At 39.6% G+C, this 25,952-nt stretch overlaps 1 protein-coding gene and 1 long non-coding RNA gene across 2 annotated transcripts; one reads left to right on the top strand and one right to left on the bottom strand.

Moving 5' to 3' along the window:
• Nucleotides 1-5,152: 5,152 nt before the first annotated feature.
• On the bottom strand, nucleotides 5,153-5,771 carry LOC124300009 (uncharacterized). Its single transcript, XR_006907128.1, has 2 exons — nucleotides 5,608-5,771; nucleotides 5,153-5,493 (listed from the first exon to the last, which is right to left on the bottom strand). It is a non-coding gene; the product is annotated as an uncharacterized LOC124300009 (long non-coding RNA).
• Nucleotides 5,223-11,610, top strand: LOC124299983 (protein I'm not dead yet-like). The gene is made up of 9 exons (XM_046753552.1): nucleotides 5,223-5,313; nucleotides 5,402-5,519; nucleotides 5,766-6,031; nucleotides 6,269-6,383; nucleotides 6,470-6,534; nucleotides 6,734-6,859; nucleotides 7,007-7,336; nucleotides 7,484-7,862; nucleotides 9,827-11,610. The coding sequence occupies exons 1-9, from the start codon at nucleotides 5,234-5,236 to the stop codon at nucleotides 10,097-10,099; spliced, it is 1,752 nt and encodes a 583-aa protein (XP_046609508.1). The 5' UTR covers nucleotides 5,223-5,233; the 3' UTR covers nucleotides 10,100-11,610.
• Nucleotides 11,611-25,952: the final 14,342 nt, after the last annotated feature.

Below are 25,952 nucleotides of genomic sequence, written 5' to 3'. Positions count from 1 at the left end.
TTAACAACGCAACGCCTCGAGTCTGGCTGGAATCGAAAACATATTTTCATGGTGTATAAAAATGTCGGCGAGTTACATTTTCCGGTCACTCATACAGCAGCCTTCGAAATGCAAGGAACCCTGCTCGGTAATGACCGCGAAATTGATAAAATCTGGTGGTTGTGCCGATAACATTCCTCAAGATTGCACGTTCAATATTCCGATACGTGTACTGCATGCAGAATAGAATAACACAGAACTGCACGATGAATGTCAATATGCCACTTCATCGCATCTCTCTCCACTTGACCGTTCTTTCTGTGCACGTTCAATTGACGAATTAGTCTACTAGGCGAGTCCGCGTCTCGGTTTGTCTACTTCTGTGACTAGAGAAGCTCAACGCGGATATGCCAAAAACGATTAGCACGTGGTCGAGGATCGAGGAGTAAGGACGGTTCAGTATTTCGTTCAAGTTCGTCAGATTCTGTTATATATCATAACATATTCATTGTCAGACTTTTCTCCAATTTTCGAGAGGAACTTGAGCGTCATTCTTATGTTACACAGGAGTAACCGTCCGAGGACGATAAACGTTTGTATAATTATGTGTTACGAATGGACAGAGCTTGTGAGTGGATTTTCCGCCCGTTTTGTATGGCGCAAACGATGAGCGTGGGAGGCGTAATTAGGCATAAGCAAAAGTACGATGCAACGTTAAACGGAGGTGGTTGGACTTCCAAGCCGCCGCGAGGACTGACCGGACAGTTGCTGTTCGCTGCTCTCAAGAGCAGCAACACGTCCTTCGCGGCTCACTCTTGTATATAATACAGCACTACGGTTTTATAGTTCCACTTAGTTTTCGGATTGTTAATAAGTACAATAAAATGACTGTGATCTTGTGAAGACCAAACAAACTCGTTCGTGTATGGTTAAGGGTCTGGAGGCTCCCTATTTTTACTAGCGACTAAGGTAAGGTGTCGTTTTTTATAACGGGTTTCAATCGGCGCGGCGCAGGGTTTACTGCCTTAAGCCCGGTTTCGTATTTGAGATACGTAGACTCCGATATTTGATGTATACGTCGCGTCGAAATCGACCAGGGCACCCCCTTAAGCTTGAGTTTCTCTCCTCCGGAAGTGATCATTGTATGTACTTTCCATCACTAATGGTTATTGTTTTGTATTCTTGCGAACAAAACAATCGATTGTGCTACGTTGGCAATAGACCAACGCATACCGACTGTAACGGAATAAGGTTGACACTGCTATTTTATTCCATTGAATTTATTGACTGCAATCCAATCGTCGTCAGTGCGTGTTATCAATCGCTTGATCTTTTTACATAGGAAATCAACCCGATTAACATATCTCGGTAAGATAAAACTATAACCGCTGTACAGTGAAACTTCACTTAACGGACACCTCTCAATAACGGACACCTGTTTACAACGGTCAGTCTAACAATTTCCAGCAACCCGATTAACGCGTTAATGTTGTTTTAAATAATGGACACTTCTCAATAACGGACGATATTTTCAGTCCCGAAGGTGTTCGTAATTACGAAGTTTCACGTCATTGGGTGGTATACGTATTCAGAGTATATGAAGAGTGTTTTTGTTTTTCCTTTTAAAGTTGTTTTTCCTACCGTTGCTGAATTTTTGCAGCTTTGCAGTCTACTGATTAGATGATTAAAATCGCTGTTTCCTGGGAAATCATGTTATGTTGGGATTTTTGTTTTCATTTCAATCCAAGGTCTTCAGTGCATTGTGGATCCAAATTAATTATTTGATACTTTGTAGTCGTTAAACATAGCGTGAGACGTGTCGAGAATTTTAAGTATTTCGTGCTGCTGCGGTATAATAAAATCATATTATACATAATACATATATGTATCATAAATTGAGTGAGTGCGATTAAAATGTCCAGCGATAGCATAATGAGCATTTAACGGTTTGCCGTCAAATAAATTAGCCGTATTCCCAACTTTATTGGATTCTTTTACATCCTTATCCTTGAAACGAATGACATAAGAATTGCGCATTTTTATAATTCACATAATGTTTTGTAATTGGACCACATCTAATTTTTCTCAATTGCCGAAATCGCTTCTTAAAAATCTTCTTATGAAAACGGCACGGTATGACCGTTTAGAAGGCGGCGTGTATTTGGTCTCGTCCGGAAACTATTCACATGTGACAATTCACACTTTCGGAACTTTGTACAGATGGTTTTGGACAGGCTCACGCACACCCATCCACTGCTTCAACTTTCCCCTACTTCGCTTTCGTATCACCCGGTATATGGTCCTAAAAAAACACGCCTCCAGGTCTCAGGCACCTGCGGAAGGTGCACCCCAATTATCCAACCATCACTGCTGCATCGGACTGCTTCGGTGGTGCACCGTTATTCTGCCCGTGGCATACTTTGGAATTTTTTCCTTCAACATTATCGTGAATGTTCTATTTTTGTACTCGTAAACTACAATCTATACATCATGTCACACGGTATCGCATATGTTTTTATACGCGAAGTGCTATTTTTATACTGGGATGGTGCGAATAAAGATTAGTTGTAACCTTTACTACTGGTGTACGTGACGTGAATTGTGTATATAATAAGGAAGGTAATTCATTTGAGTATTAATCGTTAATTTCAGCTTATCTACTAGTGTTATTAATCGTCGTTTCGTCTTTTTTGTTTAACGAGAGGCGATGCTGACTGCTAGGTACCATGGAATTCGGACATACATTAGTTCGGGAAAATAATTGAGACGTGACCGAATACCCGTATTTGTAGTGAACATGGATAGTTTTGCCAGAAAAACACGCTTGAAAATTATACATGTATATTCGTATTAGCTGTAGTCTATCAAAATCATAAGCGATAATCGTTTCATAGGTATATGCGTCATCAATGTCGTATAATTTGTCATCATACTCGATTAGGCACATGTGTTTATAATTAGCGAACGCGGTAGGCAGAACCGTTGACGAAGAAATATTTTTCGTCAGTCGAACATTAACTTTCAAGTCTTACAGGGAATAAGAAAACGTCGAAGGCCAAGGCGATTATATTTCAATACTTATACCTATAACTGTCTCTATTATATCGTGTTTATACAGTGAATAAATACTTTACCATTATTTCTTAACTGTTTAATTAGATTCTTGAATCAACATCTACGGTTTTCCTTTTTTATACGAAAGTGACTGACGTACATTGATTTAAAGTGCAGTGTAGATTATTGCACCGTACGATGCGGACTTTCAATATCGTAGAAGTAGAATTTAAAAATTGCAGTAATAATCATCCACAAGATAAATCCAAGAGTGCATATTTGCTTGACAATTTCTAAAACCTAAAGTATCAGAGTAAAGTGTTCAACTCGTAATGAATTCTTGAATATGGAGGAAACAAATATTCAAATATTTCTCCTACTTTTCCGTTCTCGGGAACTTGCAGAGAAATGAGTCTATTTTCGATGATAACCAATGAACCTCACGAATGAAATTTGATCTTTATAATATAAATCTTTGTTTACGACTAAAGAAAATCGCTGAAAGTGGGTCTTGGCTACTCTTTGTTTTTACAACTGCGCAATTGCTTATGTGCAACCAATAGGTAGGTATTTGCAATTCAATTAAACTAAACTTGTGTGTCGGAAAATGAATATTGAATTGAATGAACTGAAAGTTGAACAACCGTTGGGAAAGGGTCTATTTTATTTTCTATGTTTGTCTTTGCTTTCTCCGGTTGGTTATCTTTCCTTTGCTTCAAAGCTTGTTACAATATTTAACATAATTTATACACATGAAGTGGCAGTATTGATTTCAATGCATTTAAGAGCGGGTTGATAACCATATTTAGCATTACATGTCGAAGGTGAACAATAAAATTGTTATATATGTTTCACGAACTTCATAAGATGGAAAATCACGTTCGCCAAATAACGCACTGTTTCTCATATTGCGTTAGTATTATACGTAGAATTATACGTCCCATCGATTCGAAGTGTAAACATTTAATTCGGAAGTTTGCACTGCAAATTACCAGGTGGCATTCCTCGCGTAACCGACTCATTCGCCACAGTCGTAAAATCCGGTACTTCGGTCCGAGATATACCAAATTAACGATTTCAAACTATTATTTGTTCCTTGGCTCTTTCAAGTTGGCCTACTTGACATTGGTTAACAATCAATTCTTGATTTTGTTATTGTGTGGTACGTTCGTAACAATACTGTACAACAAAGTATTTCCCCAATTCAAATCTTTCTCCATTTTCTTCCAACGTTTCGCAATCTTGCATATCTTCTAATACTCGTATATTCAACCACCCTCCATTTTGGAAACTGTCCTTCTATTTTAACCGTCCCTTATACCTGCAAAGCCTCATCCTCGTCCCATTCATTAAAAATGTTTTGGAGTTTCCTTTCCTCGCTAACGCTCTTACGTATTTTCATATGAACCAAAACCTTCCTACCTTTTGCCCTTTCGATAATCAGCGTCAAATACTTCTGCACACTTCATCCACTTTCCATCATTTTCTAAGATAGCATTTCTTAATTTTGAACTTAAAGGGCAGTCGCCGTTAAACCTTATCACTGTACACGCGTTTTTTAGCTCGTAACAAACTGTTGTTTATTCCTTATAAGGTTATATACCTATAATCAATAAGTTCGCACGTCACTTCTATCAGACAAAGGAATATTCATTTCTGGCATCATTGTGGGCTTATAACGCTTTAGTTCAGAAAAATTCGAGGTCACGTGGGTCGTTGCATTCGCAATACGCGGAGCGACATATAAACAAGATGTATTTATATATCCGTCCCACCGACGCATTCGCAAGTGAAAGAAGGAGGAAAACGCGTAGACGCGTAACAAATGTTTGTTCGTATTTTCATTCGTGATTTTCAAGAAACTTGAATTACTTGTTTGACATTCAAGAGGTCAAGATTTGCCTACCTTGAAAAATGGTTATATCTTGACCACTTGAATGCCAATGCACAACATGCTTATTTCAAAGTAAATTTTTACCACTTTAATGTTAAATGAGGATAGAAGTTTCTTGAAAATATGGTTATTTCAAAGCAAATCCTGACGACTTGAATGTCAAATGAGGATTGACGTTTCTTAAAAATAACGAACGAAAATACGAACAAACACATTCTTAAACACTGTAGCTATGAAAATATTCGTTTCCTCTTATTATTGGCTCATTCCTTATTATTCTTCTTATCAGGCTAAATAAAACCCAATATGAGCACTGCAAAGCAGGATATCATCGCGGTTGATACTGCCCCGGAGAAAGAGCCATGCCTGGAAACGTCTGTTCCAAGGTTCGTTTTGGACAATTAATTTGTGATTATTTTTATCCCTCATTTCCACCCATGTCTCAACCAGCGATTTTTCTTATTTACCATTCAGGAAAGCTGCGAGTTTCCGACAACTTCTACTTCGATTCATTGTCATATACTGGCGATCCATTGTTGTAATAACATGGCCGATAGTTCTGTCTCCTATAATAATTTACAACAATGAACGGGTGAGCGAAAGTTAAAATATTCACATAATTAGCTTCACCGAATATGTATAACTTGTTAATGCATTGCATGATTTTTCAGTTTACTTACACACACCCAGTAATCGTAATACGTGTTGTTCTGATCGATATCAATGTCGTAGCCGTTTCTTAGTATTCCCAGCCGGTTCGTTGCTGCGGTTACTTTATCATTATGAAATCGAGAATATCACAACTTTACTGCAACAAAATTCATTTCTCTTTACACAGATGTACAGATGTTTGTACGTCGTTGCTATGATGGCGGTCTACTGGGTGACGGAAGCTCTGCCGCTTCCAATCACATCCCTCATGCCGATCTTTCTTTATCCGATAATGGGGATATTGGACACAACCGATACAACGAAGTGTTATTTAAACGATACCACAATGATGTTCCTCGCAAGTCTTATCATTGCCGTTGCAATTGAACATTCAGGATTGCACATGCGCGTTGCTTTCCTGATCATTAAGGTAGTTGGATGTGGTCATAGGAGGTAAATATATAACTTACGCTCTGGGCCTCACCGGCAATTACTTACGATAATGGAAATGTGTTGTAATTTTAACGAAGGCAACGGAAACCGGTTCAACTATCTCAAGTACTTGCGTATCATGTGTCGGTATTTGTAATATTTGAAAGCGAGATTAGATCCCGCAATTGCAATTAATATGTGAATGCTGAACTGATCCTGTGTAATTATAAAAAACTTTTCTTCTTGTACTCTTCCAAGGTTATCCTTCGGTATTTTCCTGGTCACCATGTTCATTTCTATGTGGATTTCGAATACCGCCGCTACGGCTATGATGATTCCAATAATTAATACTGTGCTCATGGAAATGGAAAATGTAAGCGGAGTTATGCTCAGTTTACACAATCGTATGCCGAAAATTCTGACTTGTTTAATAATCTTGCCTTATTGTTTTCATCGCAGCAAGGACTCGGCGCTATGTTTATCGAAGACAAAGACGACTTTGAAAACGCCGAAGGTGGTGAGCGGTAAGTAATTTCCAGTCATTGCTTCGAAGAAATCCTGAATTTTTGAGTATAGGCTTACAGTAATAGTTGTCAGCAGCACTTTACAGTATCGTTTCAATGGATGAACAAACCACTTATGGAGATTATTATAAACGCCGTTAAGAAGTTAATGGATATTGAAAGGCTGTTTCTTAAATTGGTATCGCACCTTTTTTTTTAGTGCCAAGAAACCGACCCGTGCCACGATGACGTACTATATGATCGCATCGTACGCCTCTAGTATAGGTGGTACAGGTACAGTAGTTGGAAGCGGAACTAATTTAACTTTTAAAGGACTTTACGAAGGGTAAGTGTATTCGCACCGCTAACACGTGGCGTTAATTTCATTTTTTCAAACATTTTTTCTCTTCAAGTTGTACGGAAAATACCTCAAACCATGTTACGTATAACTCATCGGAGATATTTGGCTGATGAAGAATTATTTAACTTTCAGACGGTTTCCACATAGTCCAGGCATCAATTTTTCGGAATGGATGTGTTACGCTGTTCCACCAATGCTGATTTGTGGTTTTTTGATATGGATATGGCTACAAATTATGTACATGGGAATGTTCAGGCCAAACAGCAAGGATGCTCAGGATGTAAATATTGGCCGGGAGGGTGAAAAAATTGCCGAAAACGTTATTCAGCAAAAATACAAGGACTTAGGGCCAATCACGTGGCACGAATCTTGCGTTGCAATTCTGTTCGTTTTAGTTATTTTCATGTGGTTCTTCAGAAAACCTGGATTTGTTACCGGGTGGCCCACATACATTACTTCTATGTGAGTATGAAATTTCATTTCAAGAATATGAACACTTTTTCTACTTCGTATCACCTGCCGGTCTCGTCTGTATTCATACCGTGTTACGTATAAAAGTATTATAAATTGATGCACATACTTTCATATATTTTTGTTCTGTATTTCCAGGCCCTTCAAGGACTCCAGTTCAGCAATTTTCGTCACGCTTTTAATGTTCATAATCCCCGCAAATCTAGACTTTCTCAATTCGTTCAGTAAAGACCCCAGCAAACGTCCAACAAAACCGACTCCCGGATTGATAAGCTGGAAATTAATTCAGACAAGAATGCACTGGGGTCTCATGTTCGTTCTTGGCGGTGGTTTCGCTTTATCTGTGGGCAGTACTGATTCAGGACTCTCGACACTACTGGGAAATGCATTAACCGGCCTGCGGTATTTGCATCCAGTAGTTATTTTATTCATCGTTTGTTTCATGGCTCAGATGATTACAGAATTGACCTCGAACGTCGCGATTGCCAACATTATATTACCGATACTTGCTGAATTGGTAAGTGGACAATTGTATCGTACATTATTACTAACCTACAAATACACATGGCTAAGAATAGTACTGAATTTTCATTACATCTGTGGTGTAGAAAACACTATCCTGTTGAATGTACGGAATAAAGCTCATGACGGGTCAAATTACTTTATTTCACCGGTATAACAGTACTCACTACAGTTGACGATTATAGGACTCATTATAGCTAAAAAAATAAAAAAACAATTTCGTCCATATTAGAAATCATACTAGGGAAATAGAGTTGACTAACGATGAGATGAACTCCAAGATTTTTGCATCTGCGAAAATGAACTTTGATACATTGTATCTTGGGAAACATCATTGCAAGAGCAACGACATGCAGGACTTTTTTCTTCTTCGTCAAATCATCTAGCAACAGCTATTTTTGCATTTTTTTTTTTTTAATTCGATGTAAACTGCACCTTTTTATACAGGGTGTCCCATTTTAATCTTACATCTAAATTATCTCGAAAAATGTTGCTCTGATCAAATTTTGTTTGAAACAAAAGTTTTAGAGTTCAAAGGGGGACGTTCAAAAAAAATTTTGTTGAAGGTCCCAAATTTACAATAGCGACGCTACGATGGCTGACATGGTTTTTTTTAATGGAAACCTAACTTTTTTTTATGACAAAACAATGCATTGCATTGAAACTAACAACTTTTGTAAGAAACATTTTTCGATTCAGATTGTGGTTTTCATGTTGGAACTCCATTTTTGACTATTTAGCGCTGTCCGGAAGGTACCATACAAAACCCAAACAAACCTGCCCACAATCGTGCAACCTCAGACACGCACACACAGATGCATGCACACTTTTGTTTAGGTTTGTTTGGGTTTGTTTGGGTTTTGTATGGTACCTTCCGGACAGCGCTAAATAGTCAAAAATGGAGTTTCAACATGAAAACCACAATCTAAATCGAAAAATGTTTCTTACAAAAGTTGTTAGTTTCAATGCAATGCATTGTTCTGTCATAAAAAAAAGTTAGGTTTCTATTAAAAAAAACCATGTCAGCCATCGTAGCGTCGCTATTGTAAATTTGGGACCGTCAACAAAATTTTTTTTGAACGTCCCCTTTTGAACTCTAAAACTTTTGTTTCAAACAAAATTTGATCAGAGCAACATTTTTCGAGATAATTTAGATGTAAGATTAAAATGGGACACCCTGTACATTAATACCTTGGCACGCTGTATCTTTGGTACGTTCATTTCAAAAACGAAGTCGTACCTGACTTTTCTTCCTCGTTCGATTATCTAGTGGTGGCTATGTATGGATATTTCAAATTTTGCACACACATTCTGTGATTGAGGGACATGATGTATTAGTACCACAGTACCAGTTTGTCAAAAAACGAATTTTGGATCAGTTTAAAAAAAAATGTTAAAACAGACGCCATTAGATAATGGAACGAGGAATACAAAATTCCTGCACGACGTTGCTGTCGGAAAGATCATACCAAAGATACAGCGTGCCAAAGTTCGTGTTTGCAGATGCAAAAATCTTGAAGGTTATACGAGAGTGAAGAAGTATATTTTTATATTGATGGCTATAATATATTCGTACAAGGATTACGAATGAGTAGTTTAAAACTATCGGACTCCTCCGTGATGGTCGCTATAATTATGGTCACATTTTAATGAACGAAGTATTGGAGTCTCCTGGCATGATAAGATAATCTTATCAAAGTTTGCTGTATCTGCTGAGTGGAGAAGTTTACCAAGGGTATTCTTGAGTCAGTCTTAAGATGTGTTAAATTGTAAATTTCGTAAATTTTGAAATCGCACGTATTCTTAAACTTCGTCCAATCTACTATCATTCGAAGATATAATCCTTGTGCATAAGTATAGCAAGAATATCGTTAAGGAACAGGAGGTAAAATCATCCAAGTATTCAACGTTACAATGCGATCAACTAACCGAATAATTTTATGGTTTGATTGTTTTTAGTGCGTATCGATCAAGTTGCATCCGCTGTATTTGATGTTACCGGCTTCTTTGTGTTGCTCATTTTCGTTTCATCTGCCAGTCGGGACACCGCCAAATGCCATCGCAACTGCGGCCGGACACATTAAAACCAAGGATTTGGTGATAGCGGGTATAGGTCCAAGTGTAATTACGTTGATAGTGCTGACTATCGGATTCCCTACTTGGGGAAGTGTCATATACGATCTCCACGAATTCCCAGATTGGGCCAACATGACGATGAGTACCAAGAGTTAATGTATTCCGAAAATTTGAGGTGCATATCATCGATACATGCCGATAGGGGACTATACATATGTTTGAGAATTTAATGAAGTCATTTCATTATTCAAATTTCCAAACAAGTTTGGTAAATAAACTTCCTCATCCCAATTCAACAAGCTCATTTGATTCAAGACTATTCGAGCACTTCGGAATGATTGAATCAAAATTTAATTATATTCTTTCCGAATGCAAACTGTTATCCGAATCATCTGTATAAACACAAACAAATGTCATTTAAATGGCGGTCTAATTATAGTTTTCGGTGCCATAAAAAGAAACAAAGGGAAACGTCTGAACGCCTGACAATTATGCGGGCACTTTGTCATTTGCAGAATTCGTCACATGATGCCACTTGCCTCATGTCCTCAATTGGTGTATACTAAAGGAAATAGGCAGATGGAATGAAGGCTGTAAATGTCAATTATCATGTATCACTTTGAACTTTTCACTGTTTTCCGAATACAAGATCAATCAATAACTTCTTATTCAACGAAGCATAACATATTTCTCAGGTTAGATAATATTAAGTGTAACTCTGGTACGTACCGTTCGTAATTTCAACAAAGGTTGTAATCGTGCAATGTAATTTAATTGGGGACCTTTAGTTAAGCTATCTTCATAGGTGTAATACACAACATGTACTGTATAGCACTTTGGCCTTTTGTGACTTGTGAAAATTGCAAAAGTAGCTCTCTATCATTATAGTCGTTGATTCACAGAAGATTCATGATCGTAATGTATAAATATTGCATATAATATCTTCAATACATTTCAAGCCTTCAAAGAGAGTTGTGCTAGTTAATTTTTACATACTCCAGTAAATACGTTTTTTGCGAGTTGTGAAAGATTCGTTAACGAGAACTACTTACGCCATAATAAGGTTATTGATAACAGTGTGAATAGAAAAAACAAATTTCACGATTAAAATGAGAGCGAGTAACTTATCGTATAAGAGTGGAAATCTTTACCTAACTACGATTATCGTTCATTGAATCAATCATCGAAATTATCACCCATCCAGATAATTAATCATGTTCTGGTTAGTGTATTAGAATAAGATTTTCTTTTACAATTAATGTGATGAATTGTTTATTCCATTAAGTCACAAATATAAATCAGCCTACTGTATTAGTCGGCGATAAAGATTCAATATGGTTATAGAAAGATAAGAGTACAAATGACACTTGCAATCATGATATGTGAAATAAGAACTCACATCAAAATGTTAGACGACCTTTATTTTGGTGAAAAAGACCTGTTTACAGCTGCTGCTGATTAAGCTCAACCTAATAGATTAAGTACTGGGAAATAAAGAGGGTGACTCGAGAATAGCAATAAGAAGGGCAAAAATTACACCGTGTCAGAATCTGTCTTGTCCTCGACCAATAGAATTGTGGTATACATACAGCTAAACGCCGACGTGAAATCATTTTACAACCTCATTTTAGAACCATCGTAACAAAGAATAAAAGTAAGCGTGAATATGCGAAACCTTGATGATTTTATGACCTCCTAATGCATAACGGTGGAGTCCATTCACTTTTCAACCTTTTTCTACGATCTAACAATGTTGTCATTGCTGTTCGGCAATTCCTAGGGTGAAGAGAATGTTGCGTTTAAAACGATACTCAGGGCCGACACTCTTTGCATATTTGCGAAAGATTTGGGTCACTCGAAGAAAATTCAATTGTTTGAGATCCTGGTCATGTGCATTTCAGTTCTCGTGCATCAATCCTTGAAATTACACAGGTAAATGACCGTGGCCTTTGACCGGCCAAATGTGTGACTTACACCCGTATTCATAGTCCTTCCTTGAGGAACAAGGATTCCCTGTTCATGAAACATGAAATGAGAACAAGGAATCCTTGTTCCTCAAGAAAAGACTATGAATACGGGTGTTAATCTACAACATACTTAACTATTTGCCTTAAGAAACAGCCAAGTTCTTCGTAGGGGAACACATGGTAATGAGCCATGAGTATCCTGTAACGACACTTTCAAAATCTCAGATAATATACCTATATTGAGATCAGGGTTATTTACTTTCAGATACTACGTCAAGATTAACCGCACGCACAGTGGGCTTCAATGGTCAATATAACTTGTGTTGAGTCCCTTCACTTGACTCAGGTAAGTCTATCGTTGTCCAGTGATACTGCTAGCTCAGATCGAACAGCGGACAAATTTTGATATCACCCAATTCGTAGACCGAAGTTATCTCCACACAGTATTGGCATAGCACTAAATTGACAATTCATTTTTTCCAAATGAATTTAAAATATCTATACGCTATGTTACAGAGACCGCACGAGGTGAGGTATCAGGAATCTGCAATATCTGCAACACTGAGTCTTACCATTCCATGAACAGTGCACTACGCACGGCAATTGCATACCCGATTCAACCGGCAGCTGGTGCCTGATGTGAAGCGAAAAGTTCACCACCCGAGAAGTAAGCGAATGCTTCGAGCGAATACAAAGCTTTTCAATTAACTTTAGTTTTATAGGTATTTCATAAGATGGCGTCGGTAGACAGTGAAGGATATAGCGCCACCGAGAGTCCTCTCCAATTATGCGTAAAGTATATTTTTATCCTGCCGGCTGTACGTACAACCGTTAACATAAGATACTAAAGTGTTTGAAGCGATAGATGAAATTATTAACACTAACTATTACCATAGATATGTCGGAAACGTGTTTTTGTTTGCAGGACAATGGGAAAAATCTGACAATGAGAAACATCAGAAACCTGCACTTTAAATATTACTCAAACCTCGACCGATATTTGAAGAATATAGAGATAGTTATCTTAGTGGGCTTTGGTGTGACAGCCGAAAATCGTCGAGCACTTGCGTCCCCTGAGATGTTCCAACGTTAGAGTTGAGAACTTATTACACAACATCAGAGAGTTACCGATTTCGACATGATGCTGGCTGCATTCACCTTCCCAGTAACGCAGTCTTCGCAATGGTAAGCTCAAGCCAGTACTTGACCTGTGTGTAATTACCGACTTGTCGACGATGCGAGAAATTCATAATGAGAAGAAATTTCTTCCAAAATTCATGGCAAAACAGTGATTTAATTGAAGTATGTAGTACAAAGGTACCCGAGAGAAGAATGTATACATAGATCATGAATAATAATAGATCAGATGTGATAATTATGCTGAGACCAAACAGTATGAACGTATATGCGGTCCATGTACAATATTAATATATGTGATCCATTTGCGATTGATGCGTGATGCATACTCTAAATTTTATAATTTTCCAGGAGACAAACTAGATTATCTACAATAATCGGCTATAATATGAAAATAGCAGAATTATTCACTGCGAAATGGGATTCTATTCGACACGCGCTCGATGTACTTCATAACATTAATATTTATGATTATTCCAACAACTTTTCACATGCTCTCTCGATCTTGAGTTTTCGTAGGCATAGAATCGAAACGCTGTTTTAGCTAGTTGCAAGTGAAGTATCTACGTTGGGTAGAGAAGCATTCATTGTTTTTCAACAAGTGTTCGTATGGAAAAAAATTCAGAGTAACTGTAATACATCGCGGATGCGCTAATTTTGATCGAGATGAAACGGATGCTCCGTATATGAGACAGTATTTAACGCAGTGTCCTGATCTAAAGACCTAAAAAGGTGATTGTCGACGATTTTTTATTTTTTTTTGATAGGGAGAGAAAGAACGAAGCATCTTAAAACTTCTAGTGTATTTTAACACACATTTGAAAGGTACCAGCTAAAATTGTTTTCATCCAACTGTCGCAGAACGGCAGCGTTATTAGCTGACCCGTTACCTGGAGAATACATCTTTAGTAGACGGCTGACCATCGAAGGGCGTAAGCCGCTTGTCTTTCTGCTTTCTTGTCTGAAATGTGAGAACTAGAATCATCATACATCATACATCATACATCATACATAGTATTAAAGTTCGAAACTAAAGTTCGGATGTTCAGAAAGTGACGTCACCAAAAATTTTTTTCTCTTGACGTCATCGATCTATAGTAATCGTCGACGACGAAAATTCTTCAGTCTGGAAATAACCGCGCAGTGGAGCGGACGGATGAGAATCGCGCTCCGCAGACTTCAAGTACCAGGATCTCAACCTCCTGGATCCTGCGCTTCGGGCCGCTTCCTGCTGCAACTGGAATTCCAGGACAAGCGCTCCGTAGTTTCTACGTTCCAGGTCCGCTACCTGGTGAAATTCGACTTCAGGGACAAGCGCTCCGTAGTTCTGGCTGTCCAGGTCCTTGACCTGGTGACTTTAGACCTTCGGACTAATTTTCCGTAGTTCTGGTTAAACTTGTCATGTCCACAATAAATTATTTCAATTCATTTTTCGCGTAAGCACAAATTCAGGAGCTATCAATGCGCTAATGAAATTTCTATAATTTCTTATTATTTTCTCATAATCTTCTGAGTGAAATGTGTCGATAAAAAATTATATTAAACCTTACACAATATTTTTGATGTGTTCTATTGGTGAAAATATTTATTAGTCTTTGGGGTTTGACCCGAGGTGGTTGGCGGTGGTTAGAGGTGGTCGGAGATGGTTAGGGGTGGTCGTTGGTGGCGGATGGCGGCGGTTGGAGGTGATCGAGGTAGACAAGGAGGAGGACAAGGGGGAGAAAGACGAGGAAGACAAGGAGAACGAGGATTTCTGCACGGTGTGTAAAACACTTTTATAATATTGAATGGCGTTTGTAATTACGTTTTATTTGAAATTTTTTAAACCTGACATGTTTACAATACATTATTTCACTTTATTTTTCGCGCAAGCCCAAATTCGGTAGCTCTCAACGCGCTAATAAAAGTTCCATTACTTTTTACAATTTTCTCATAATCTTCTTGGTGAAATCTGTGGACAAAAAAATTATATTAATCCTTACGCAATATTTTTGACGTGTTCTAATACTAAAAATATTTATTTGTATTCAAGACATAACCAGAGGTGGTTATCGGTGGTTGTTCGAGGTGGTTCGCGATTGTTGGAGGTGGTCGGAGGTGGACGAGGAGGAGGATGAACTGAACTGAGTCTCAAAGCCCTGTTGACATAAAAGCAGCTATTCTATAAAAATTATAGTTTATACTTCACATAGCCCATTGCATGATATTCCATTATAAATACATATGTTTCAATGTATTTAGGAATGATTTATCAAACATACAGAGGTCATGTGCAAATAATAAATGAATTGATTCGACCGCAGTTTGATGTATTCATTAGAGCTTTGACAATAAATTTAAGCTTTGTTACTTCTTTTATTTTGTTATGGATAATCAAAAACATTTCCGACTATTCGTGCTGTGGAAGCATGGGGATTAAGCCAAATGTAGCAAAAGATTAGAAACAGTGTATGTAGAGTACGGGTATTTTTCTAATAATGCAAATAGAATAGAATACCACGCCTTGCGAATTAGCTTTCCAGACAGAGATGAATGATGAATTTTAAGGACTGCATTATCGTTGTTGAATACTTTATGGCTCATGGGAAAAGAAAATCTGTGACGATAAAATTGATGCACCGGATCATCGTCGACTTTAACTTTTGAAATGTCCTACCATTTTCGAACGCCTCCTACCTCCCCCTGCCACCTCCGACCATCAATGGCCACTTTCGACCACCCCCTATCACCTTCTGCCAGCGCCGACCACCTCCTACCATTTCCGAACACCTCCAACCATCCTATTGACCTATATTACTAGATTAGCTATGATATGAAAAGAGAAGAATTATTCATTTCGAAATGGGATTCTATTCGACGCGCGCTCGATGTATTCCATAACATCAGTGTTCATAATTATTCCAACAACTTTTCATTTGCTCTCTCGATCTTGAATTTTCATAAGCATAGAATCGAAACGCTGTTTTAGCTGGTCGCAAGTGAAGCATCTGCGTTGGGTGGAGGAGCGGAATTGTTTTTCGAAAAGTATTCGGATGGAAAAAAATTCAGAGTAACTGCAACACATAACGGATGCGCTAATTCTGAACGAGATGAAATGGATGCTTCGTATATGAGACAGTATTTAACGCTGCGTAGTGATTTAAAGGCCTAGAAAGGTGATAGGGAGAGAAAGAACGAAGCTGCTTAAAACTTCGAGTGTATTTTAACACACATTTGAAAGATACGAGCGAAATTTTTCATCATCCAACTGTCGCAGAACGGCAGCGTTATTAGCCGACCCGTTCACTGAAGAATACATCTTCAGTCAACGGCTGACCATCGAAGGGCCTGGCCGCTTGAGTCTGGAATCGGCAGGAGCGATAAAGTATGTATTTCTTGTATGAAATGTGAAACCTAAACTCATTATACATCATATCATATCATCATACATCATACATCATACATCATACATCATACATCATCATACATAGTATTAAAGGTCGAAACCAAAGTTTGGATGTCGGATGTTCAGAAAGTGACGTCACCAATTCAAAATCAGCCAGCCGAATTCCTCAGTCGGGAAACAACCGCGCAGTAGAGCGGACGGATGAGAGTCGCGCTCCGCAAATTTCGAGTACCGGGTTCTCAACCTCCCGGATCCCGCGCTTCGTGTCCGCTACGTATTTCGAGTACGGGGTTCTCAACCTCCCGGATCCTCCGCTTCGGGTCCGCTACGCGGTGAAACTCGACTTCCAGGATAAGCGCTCCGTGGTTCCCGGTTCATGTTTACAATAAATTATTTCAATTCGTTTTTCGCGCAATCCCAAATTCGGTAGCTGTCAGTCCGCTAATAAAATTTCTCGACTTCCAGGATAAGCGCTCCGTGGTTCCCGGTTCATGTTTACAATAAATTATTTCAATTCGTTTTTCGCGCAATCCCAAATTCGCTAGCTGTCAGTCCGCTAATAAAATTTCTCGACTTCCAGGATAAGCGCTCCGTGGTTCCCGGTTCATGTTTACAATAAATTATTTCAATTCGTTTTTCGCGCAATCCCAAATTCGCTAGCTGTCAGTCCGCTAATAAAATTTCTCGACTTCCAGGATAAGCGCTCCGTGGTTCCCGGTTCATGTTTACAATAAATTATTTCAATTCGTTTTTCGCGCAATCCCAAATTCGCTAGCTGTCAGTCCGCTAATAAAATTTCTCGACTTCCAGGATAAGCGCTCCGTGGTTCCCGGTTCATGTTTACAATAAATTATTTCAATTCGTTTTTCGCGCAATCCCAAATTCGCTAGCTGTCAGTCCGCTAATAAAATTTCTCGACTTCCAGGATAAGCGCTCCGTGGTTCCCGGTTCATGTTTACAATAAATTATTTCAATTCGTTTTTCGCGCAATCCCAAATTCGCTAGCTGTCAGTCCGCTAATAAAATTTCTCGACTTCCAGGATAAGCGCTCCGTGGTTCCCGGTTCATGTTTACAATAAATTATTTCAATTCGTTTTTCGCGCAATCCCAAATTCGCTAGCTGTCAGTCCGCTAATAAAATTTCTCGACTTCCAGGATAAGCGCTCCGTGTTTCCCGGTTCATGTTTACAATAAATTATTTCAATTCGTTTTTCGCGCAATCCCAAATTCGCTAGCTGTCAGTCCGCTAATAAAATTTCTCGACTTCCAGGATAAGCGCTCCGTGGTTCCCGGTTCATGTTTACAATAAATTATTTCAATTCGTTTTTCGCGCAATCCCAAATTCGCTAGCTGTCAGTCCGCTAATAAAATTTCTCGACTTCCAGGATAAGCGCTCCGTGTTTCCCGGTTCATGTTTACAATAAATTATTTCAATTCGTTTTTCGCGCAATCCCAAATTCGCTAGCTGTCAGTCCGCTAATAAAATTTCTCGACTTCCAGGATAAGCGCTCCGTGGTTACCGGTTCATGTTTACAATAAATTATTTCAATTCGTTTTTCGCGCAATCCCAAATTCGGTAGCTGTCAGTCCGCTAATAAAATTTCTCGACTTCCAGGATAAGCGCTCCGTGGTTCCCGGTTCATGTTTACAATAAATTATTTCAATTCGTTTTTCGCGCAATCCCAAATTCGCTAGCTGTCAGTCCGCTAATAAAATTTCTCGACTTCCAGGATAAGCGCTCCGTGGTTCCCGGTTCATGTTTACAATAAATTATTTCAATTCGTTTTTCGCGCAATCCCAAATTCGCTAGCTGTCAGTCCGCTAATAAAATTTCTCGACTTCCAGGATAAGCGCTCCGTGGTTCCCGGTTCATGTTTACAATAAATTATTTCAATTCGTTTTTCGCGCAATCCCAAATTCGGTAGCTGTCAGTCCGCTAATAAAATTTCTCGACTTCCAGGATAAGCGCTCCGTGGTTCCCGGTTCATGTTTACAATAAATTATTTCAATTCGTTTTTCGCGCAATCCCAAATTCGCTAGCTGTCAGTCCGCTAATAAAATTTCTCGACTTCCAGGATAAGCGCTCCGTGGTTCCCGGTTCATGTTTACAATAAATTATTTCAATTCGTTTTTCGCGCAATCCCAAATTCGCTAGCTGTCAGTCCGCTAATAAAATTTCTCGACTTCCAGGATAAGCGCTCCGTGGTTCCCGGTTCATGTTTACAATAAATTATTTCAATTCGTTTTTCGCGCAATCCCAAATTCGCTAGCTGTCAGTCCGCTAATAAAATTTCTCGACTTCCAGGATAAGCGCTCCGTGGTTCCCGGTTCATGTTTACAATAAATTATTTCAATTCGTTTTTCGCGCAATCCCAAATTCGGTAGCTGTCAGTCCGCTAATAAAATTTCTCGACTTCCAGGATAAGCGCTCCGTGGTTCCCGGTTCATGTTTACAATAAATTATTTCAATTCGTTTTTCGCGCAATCCCAAATTCGCTAGCTGTCAGTCCGCTAATAAAATTTCTCGACTTCCAGGATAAGCGCTCCGTGGTTCCCGGTTCATGTTTACAATAAATTATTTCAATTCGTTTTTCGCGCAATCCCAAATTCGCTAGCTGTCAGTCCGCTAATAAAATTTCTCGACTTCCAGGATAAGCGCTCCGTGGTTCCCGGTTCATGTTTACAATAAATTATTTCAATTCGTTTTTCGCGCAAGCCCTAATTCAGTAGCTGTCGGCGCGCTAATAAAATTTCTATAACTTTACAATCTTCTCGTAATCTTTTTGGTAAAATATGTCGATAAAAAAATTATATCAAACCTTACACATTATTTTTGATTTGTTCTCACGCTGAAAATATTTATTAGTATTCGAGGTATAACTCGAGGTGGTTGGCGGTTTTCGTTGGAGGTAGTTAGGGGTGGTTGCGGGTAATCTAGGTGATTCAGAAGGAGGGGGACGAGGATTTGTGCTCGGTGAGTAAAACACTTTTATAATATTTCATGGCAATTGTAATTATATTTCGTCTGAAATATTACAAACTTGTCACATTTACAATAAATTATTTCAATTCATTTTACGTGCAAGCACAAATTCAGTAGCTACGAATAAGCTTATACAATTTATTACATTAATAATTAATTATTTAATCAATGACTCAATTATATTAATCCTTACACAATATTTTCGATGTGTTCTTATACTGAAAATATTTATTACTATTCAAGGTATAACCTGAGGTGGTTGAAGGTGGTCGGAGGTGGACGAGGAGGAGGACGAGGAGGAGGACGAGGAGGACGAGGATTTGTGCTGGGTGAGTAAAACACTTTTATAATATTTAATGGCAATTGTAATTATATTTCATCTGAAATATTACAAACTTGTCACGTTTACAATAAATTATTTCAATTCATTTTTCGTGCAAGCACATATTCAGTAGCTATGAATAATCTTATACAATTTATCACATTATTAATCAATTGATTAATTACATTAATCCTTACACAATATTTTTGATGTGTTCCTATACTAAAAATATTCATTACTATTCCAGGTATTACCCGGGGTGGTCGGAGGTGGACGAGGGGGAGGACGAGCTGGACGAGGAGGAGGACCAGGTGGACGAGGAGGAGGACGAGGTGGACGAGGAGTCGGCGGGGTGGGTCGTGGGAGAGGACCTCTCCTCTCCTCGGAGGAGGGGAGGGGGAGGGGCAGGGAAGGGGGGAGAGGTGGGAGGGGTGGGGAGGGCGGGGCGAAGGGGGGGGGGGGGGGGGGGGGGGGGGGGGGGGGGGGTGGGAGGGAGGGAGGGAGGGAAGGGAGGCGGCGGGCGGCGGGCGGGAGGGATGGAGAGAGTGGAGGACGGATGTCGATGCGAGCCCGTTAGAGTTAATAAAGCAGTACACCCCCCCCCCCCCCTCCCGCGCCCGCCAGCCCTCCCTCCCTCCCCCTCCCCCCCTCCCGTCCCCCTCCCTCCCTCCCGCCCGCCCCTCCCCCTTCCCCCCGCCCTCCCCTCCCCTCCCCTTCCCCCCGCCCTCCCCTCACCGCCCCTTCCCCCCGCCCTCCCCTCCCCGCCCGCCTCTCCCCCTTCCCTGCCCCTCCCCCTCCCCTCCTCTGAGGAGAGGAGAGGTCCTCTCCCACGACCCACACCGCCTCCTCCTCGTCCACCTCGTCCTCCTCCTCGTCCACCTGGTCCTCCTCCTCGTCCAGCTCCTCCTCCTCCTCCTCGTCCACCTCCGACCACCTCGGGTAATACCTGGAATAGTAATGAATATTTTTAGTATAGGAACACATCAAAAATATTGTGTAAGAATTAATGTAATTATTCAATTAATTAATAATGTAATAAATTGTACAAGATTATTCATAGCTACTGAATATGTGGTTGCACGAAAAATGAATTGAAATAATATATTGTAAACGTGACAAGTTTGTAATATTTCAGATGAAATATAAGTACAATTGCCATCAAATATTATAAAAGTGTTTTACTCACCCAGCACAAATCCTCGTCCTCCTCGTCCTCGTAAACATGAACCGGGAACCACGGAGCGCTTATCCTGGAAGTCGAGAAATTTTATTAGCGGACTGACAGCTAGCGAATTTGGGATTGCGCGAAAAACGAATTGAAATAATTTATTGTAAACATGAACCGGTAACCACGGAGCGCTTATCCTGGAAGTCGAGAAATTTTATTAGCGGACTGACAGCTAGCGAATTTGGGATTGCGCGAAAAACGAATTGAAATAATTTATTGTAAACATGAACCGGGAAACACGGAGCGCTTATCCTGGAAGTCGAGAAATTTTATTAGCGGACTGACAGCTAGCGAATTTGGGATTGCGCGAAAAACGAATTGAAATAATTTATTGTAAACATGAACCGGGAACCACGGAGCGCTTATCCTGGAAGTCGAGAAATTTTATTAGCGGACTGACAGCTAGCGAATTTGGGATTGCGCGAAAAACGAATTGAAATAATTTATTGTAAACATGAACCGGGAACCACGGAGCGCTTATCCTGGAAGTCGAGAAATTTTATTAGCGGACTGACAGCTAGCGAATTTGGGATTGCGCGAAAAACGAATTGAAATAATTTATTGTAAACATGAACCGGGAACCACGGAGCGCTTATCCTGGAAGTCGAGAAATTTTATTAGCGGACTGACAGCTAGCGAATTTGGGATTGCGCGAAAAACGAATTGAAATAATTTATTGTAAACATGAACCGGGAACCACGGAGCGCTTATCCTGGAAGTCGAGAAATTTTATTAGCGGACTTACAGCTACCGAATTTGGGATTGCGCGAAAAACGAATTGAAATAATTTATTGTAAACATGAACCGGGAACCACGGAGCGCTTATCCTGGAAGTCGAGAAATTTTATTAGCGGACTGACAGCTAGCGAATTTGGGATTGCGCGAAAAACGAATTGAAATAATTTATTGTAAACATGAACCGGGAACCACGGAGCGCTTATCCTGGAAGTCGAGAAATTTTATTAGCGGACTGACAGCTAGCGAATTTGGGATTGCGCGAAAAACGAATTGAAATAATTTATTGTAAACATGAACCGGGAACCACGGAGCGCTTATCCTGGAAGTCGAGAAATTTTATTAGCGGACTGACAGCTACCGAATTTGGGATTGCGCGAAAAACGAATTGAAATAATTTATTGTAAACATGAACCGGTAACCACGGAGCGCTTATCCTGGAAGTCGAGAAATTTTATTAGCGGACTGACAGCTAGCGAATTTGGGATTGCGCGAAAAACGAATTGAAATAATTTATTGTAAACATGAACCGGGAAACACGGAGCGCTTATCCTGGAAGTCGAGAAATTTTATTAGCGGACTGACAGCTAGCGAATTTGGGATTGCGCGAAAAACGAATTGAAATAATTTATTGTAAACATGAACCGGGAACCACGGAGCGCTTATCCTGGAAGTCGAGAAATTTTATTAGCGGACTGACAGCTAGCGAATTTGGGATTGCGCGAAAAACGAATTGAAATAATTTATTGTAAACATGAACCGGGAACCACGGAGCGCTTATCCTGGAAGTCGAGAAATTTTATTAGCGGACTGACAGCTAGCGAATTTGGGATTGCGCGAAAAACGAATTGAAATAATTTATTGTAAACATGAACCGGGAACCACGGAGCGCTTATCCTGGAAGTCGAGAAATTTTATTAGCGGACTGACAGCTACCGAATTTGGGATTGCGCGAAAAACGAATTGAAATAATTTATTGTAAACATGAACCGGGAACCACGGAGCGCTTATCCTGGAAGTCGAGTTTCACCGCGTAGCGGACCCGAAGCGGAGGATCCGGGAGGTTGAGAACCCCGTACTCGAAATACGTAGCGGACACGAAGCGCGGGATCCGGGAGGTTGAGAACCCGGTACTCGAAATTTGCGGAGCGCGACTCTCATCCGTCCGCTCTACTGCGCGGTTGTTTCCCGACTGAGGAATTCGGCTGGCTGATTTTGAATTGGTGACGTCACTTTCTGAACATCCGACATCCAAACTTTGGTTTCGACCTTTAATACTATGTATGATGATGTATGATGTATGATGTATGATGTATGATGTATGATGATATGATATGATGTATAATGAGTTTAGGTTTCACATTTCATACAAGAAATACATACTTTATCGCTCCTGCCGATTCCAGACTCAAGCGGCCAGGCCCTTCGATGGTCAGCCGTTGACTGAAGATGTATTCTTCAGTGAACGGGTCGGCTAATAACGCTGCCGTTCTGCGACAGTTGGATGATGAAAAATTTCGCTCGTATCTTTCAAATGTGTGTTAAAATACACTCGAAGTTTTAAGCAGCTTCGTTCTTTCTCTCCCTATCACCTTTCTAGGCCTTTAAATCACTACGCAGCGTTAAATACTGTCTCATATACGAAGCATCCATTTCATCTCGTTCAGAATTAGCGCATCCGTTATGTGTTGCAGTTACTATGAATTTTTTTCCATCCGAATACTTTTCGAAAAACAATTCCGCTCCTCCACCCAACGCAGATGCTTCACTTGCGACCAGCTAAAACAGCGTTTCGATTCTATGCTTATGAAAATTCAAGATCGAGAGAGCAAATGAAAAGTTGTTGGAATAATTATGAACACTGATGTTATGGAATACATCGAGCGCGCGTCGAATAGAATCCCATTTCGAAATGAATAATTCTTCTCTTTTCATATCATAGCTAATCTAGTAATATAGGTCAATAGGATGGTTGGAGGTGTTCGGAAATGGTAGGAGGTGGTCGGCGCTGGCAGAAGGTGATAGGGGGTGGTCGAAAGTGGCCATTGATGGTCGGAGGTGGCAGGGGGAGGTAGGAGGCGTTCGAAAATGGTAGGACATTTCAAAAGTTAAAGTCGACGATGATCCGGTGCATCAATTTTATCGTCACAGATTTTCTTTTCCCATGAGCCATAAAGTATTCAACAACGATAATGCAGTCCTTAAAATTCATCATTCATCTCTGTCTGGAAAGCTAATTCGCAAGGCGTGGTATTCTATTCTATTTGCATTATTAGAAAAATACCCGTACTCTACATACACTGTTTCTAATCTTTTGCTACATTTGGCTTAATCCCCATGCTTCCACAGCACGAATAGTCGGAAATGTTTTTGATTATCCATAACAAAATAAAAGAAGTAACAAAGCTTAAATTTATTGTCAAAGCTCTAATGAATACATCAAACTGCGGTCGAATCAATTCATTTATTATTTGCACATGACCTCTGTATGTTTGATAAATTATTCCTAAATACATTGAAACATATGTATTTATAATGGAATATCATGCAATGGGCTATGTGAAGTATAAACTATAATTTTTATAGAATAGCTGCTTTTATGTCAACAGGGCTTTGAGACTCAGTTCAGTTCGTCCTCCTCCTCGTCCACCTCCGACCACCTCCAACAATCGCGAACCACCTCGAACAACCACCGATAACCACCTCTGGTTATGTCTTGAATACAAATAAATATTTTTAGTATTAGAACACGTCAAAAATATTGCGTAAGGATTCATACAATCACAGGTTTTGTTTTATGGCTGTAACTTTCGATGCGTTGATCGCAGCGTATTGGGACTGCGCCCATTCGATTTCTCTCTCAAAATTACGTCGGAATAGTGCATGAAATAATTCATTCCAGCACTTTCCAAAATCGCGAAAATTTTCGCCAAAAATACAAAGGGGCTAGCGTTACCATTGGATGCAGAATGTAAAGACAGTTGCCCTAATGGGCTTAGATGTGACAACCGAAAATTGGTGCGTGAAATATTCCAACGGTATAGTTGAGAACTTATTGCAGAACATCAGAGAGTTTCCGATTTCGACATCATGCTGGCTGCATTCACCTATACTTAACCCGTGTGTACTCACCGACTTGTCGGCGATATAAGAAATTAATAATGAGAATAAATATCTTTTAAAATTCGTAGCGAAACAGTGATTTAATTCAAGTATAGGTACCCGAGAGAAAAATGTGTACATAGATCATGGATAAAAATAGATCAGATGTAATAATGATGCAGAGACCAAAAAGTATAAATGTAGTTACATGCGGTCCGTGTACGACATTGATATATATCATTAATTTATGATCAATATGTGATGCAAACTATAAATTTTATAATTCGCTAGGAAACATACTAGATTATCTACTATAATCGGCTATAATATGACAATAAAAGAATTGTTCGTTTCGATATGGGATTCAATTCGACACGCAGTCTATATATCCCATAACATTAATATTCAGAATTAGGAGTAGGAATAGGAGTGGGATCAAGAGTTGGAGTGAGATCGTAGTAGAAGTAGGAGTAAGATTGAAGTAAAAGTAGGAGTAGGAGTAGAAGTAGGATCAGGAGTAGAAGTAGGATCAGGAGTAGAAGTAGGAGTTTAGGAGGAGGGCAGGACCTAGAAGGGCAGGGTAGGGTAGGGTAGGGGTACTCCTACTCCTGTACTTCTACTCCTACTCCTACTCGTGATCCTTCTCCTGATCCTACACCCGATCCTGCTGCTACTCCTACTCTTACTCTATTCAATACTTTAGACTGTTATACACACAGCGCACAAATCTTCGTCATCCTCGTCCTCCTCCTCGTCCACCTCCTCGTCCACGTCCGACCACCTCCAACGACCACCGCTAACCACCTCGCGTTATAACTTGAATACAAATATATAATTTCAGTATAAGAACACATTAAAAATATTGTGTAAGGAATAATGTAATTAATTAATTCATCAATTATATAATAAATTTTATTAGCGCATTTATATCTACTGAATTGTTGCTCGCGTCAAAAATGAATTGAAATAATTTATTGTAAACATGACAAGTTCAAAAAATTTCAGCTACTATATAATTACAATTGCCATTAGATATTATAAAAATATTAAACTCACCGAGCACAAATCCTCGTCCTCCTCGTCCACCTTGTTCTCCTCGTCTCCCTTGTTATCCTCCTCGTCCTCCTCCTCGTCTACCTCCGACCACTTC

This window comes from Neodiprion virginianus, chromosome 3 (assembly GCF_021901495.1).
Source record: "Neodiprion virginianus isolate iyNeoVirg1 chromosome 3, iyNeoVirg1.1, whole genome shotgun sequence".
Lineage (NCBI taxonomy): Eukaryota > Metazoa > Arthropoda > Insecta > Hymenoptera > Diprionidae > Neodiprion > Neodiprion virginianus.
Note: the sequence above shows the minus strand (reverse complement) of the source record. Positions and strands in the feature narration are given on the sequence as shown.

Coding starts and splice junctions, on each gene's coding strand:
- LOC124299983 (XM_046753552.1), top strand. CDS start 5,234: ATGAGCACTGCAAAGCAGGATATCATCGCGGTTGATACTGCCCCGGAG. Junction 5,314..5,401: donor CTGGAAACGTCTGTTCCAAG/GTTCGTTTTGGA, acceptor TTTACCATTCAG/GAAAGCTGCGAGTTTCCGAC. Junction 6,535..6,733: donor AACGCCGAAGGTGGTGAGCG/GTAAGTAATTTC, acceptor CTTTTTTTTTAG/TGCCAAGAAACCGACCCGTG.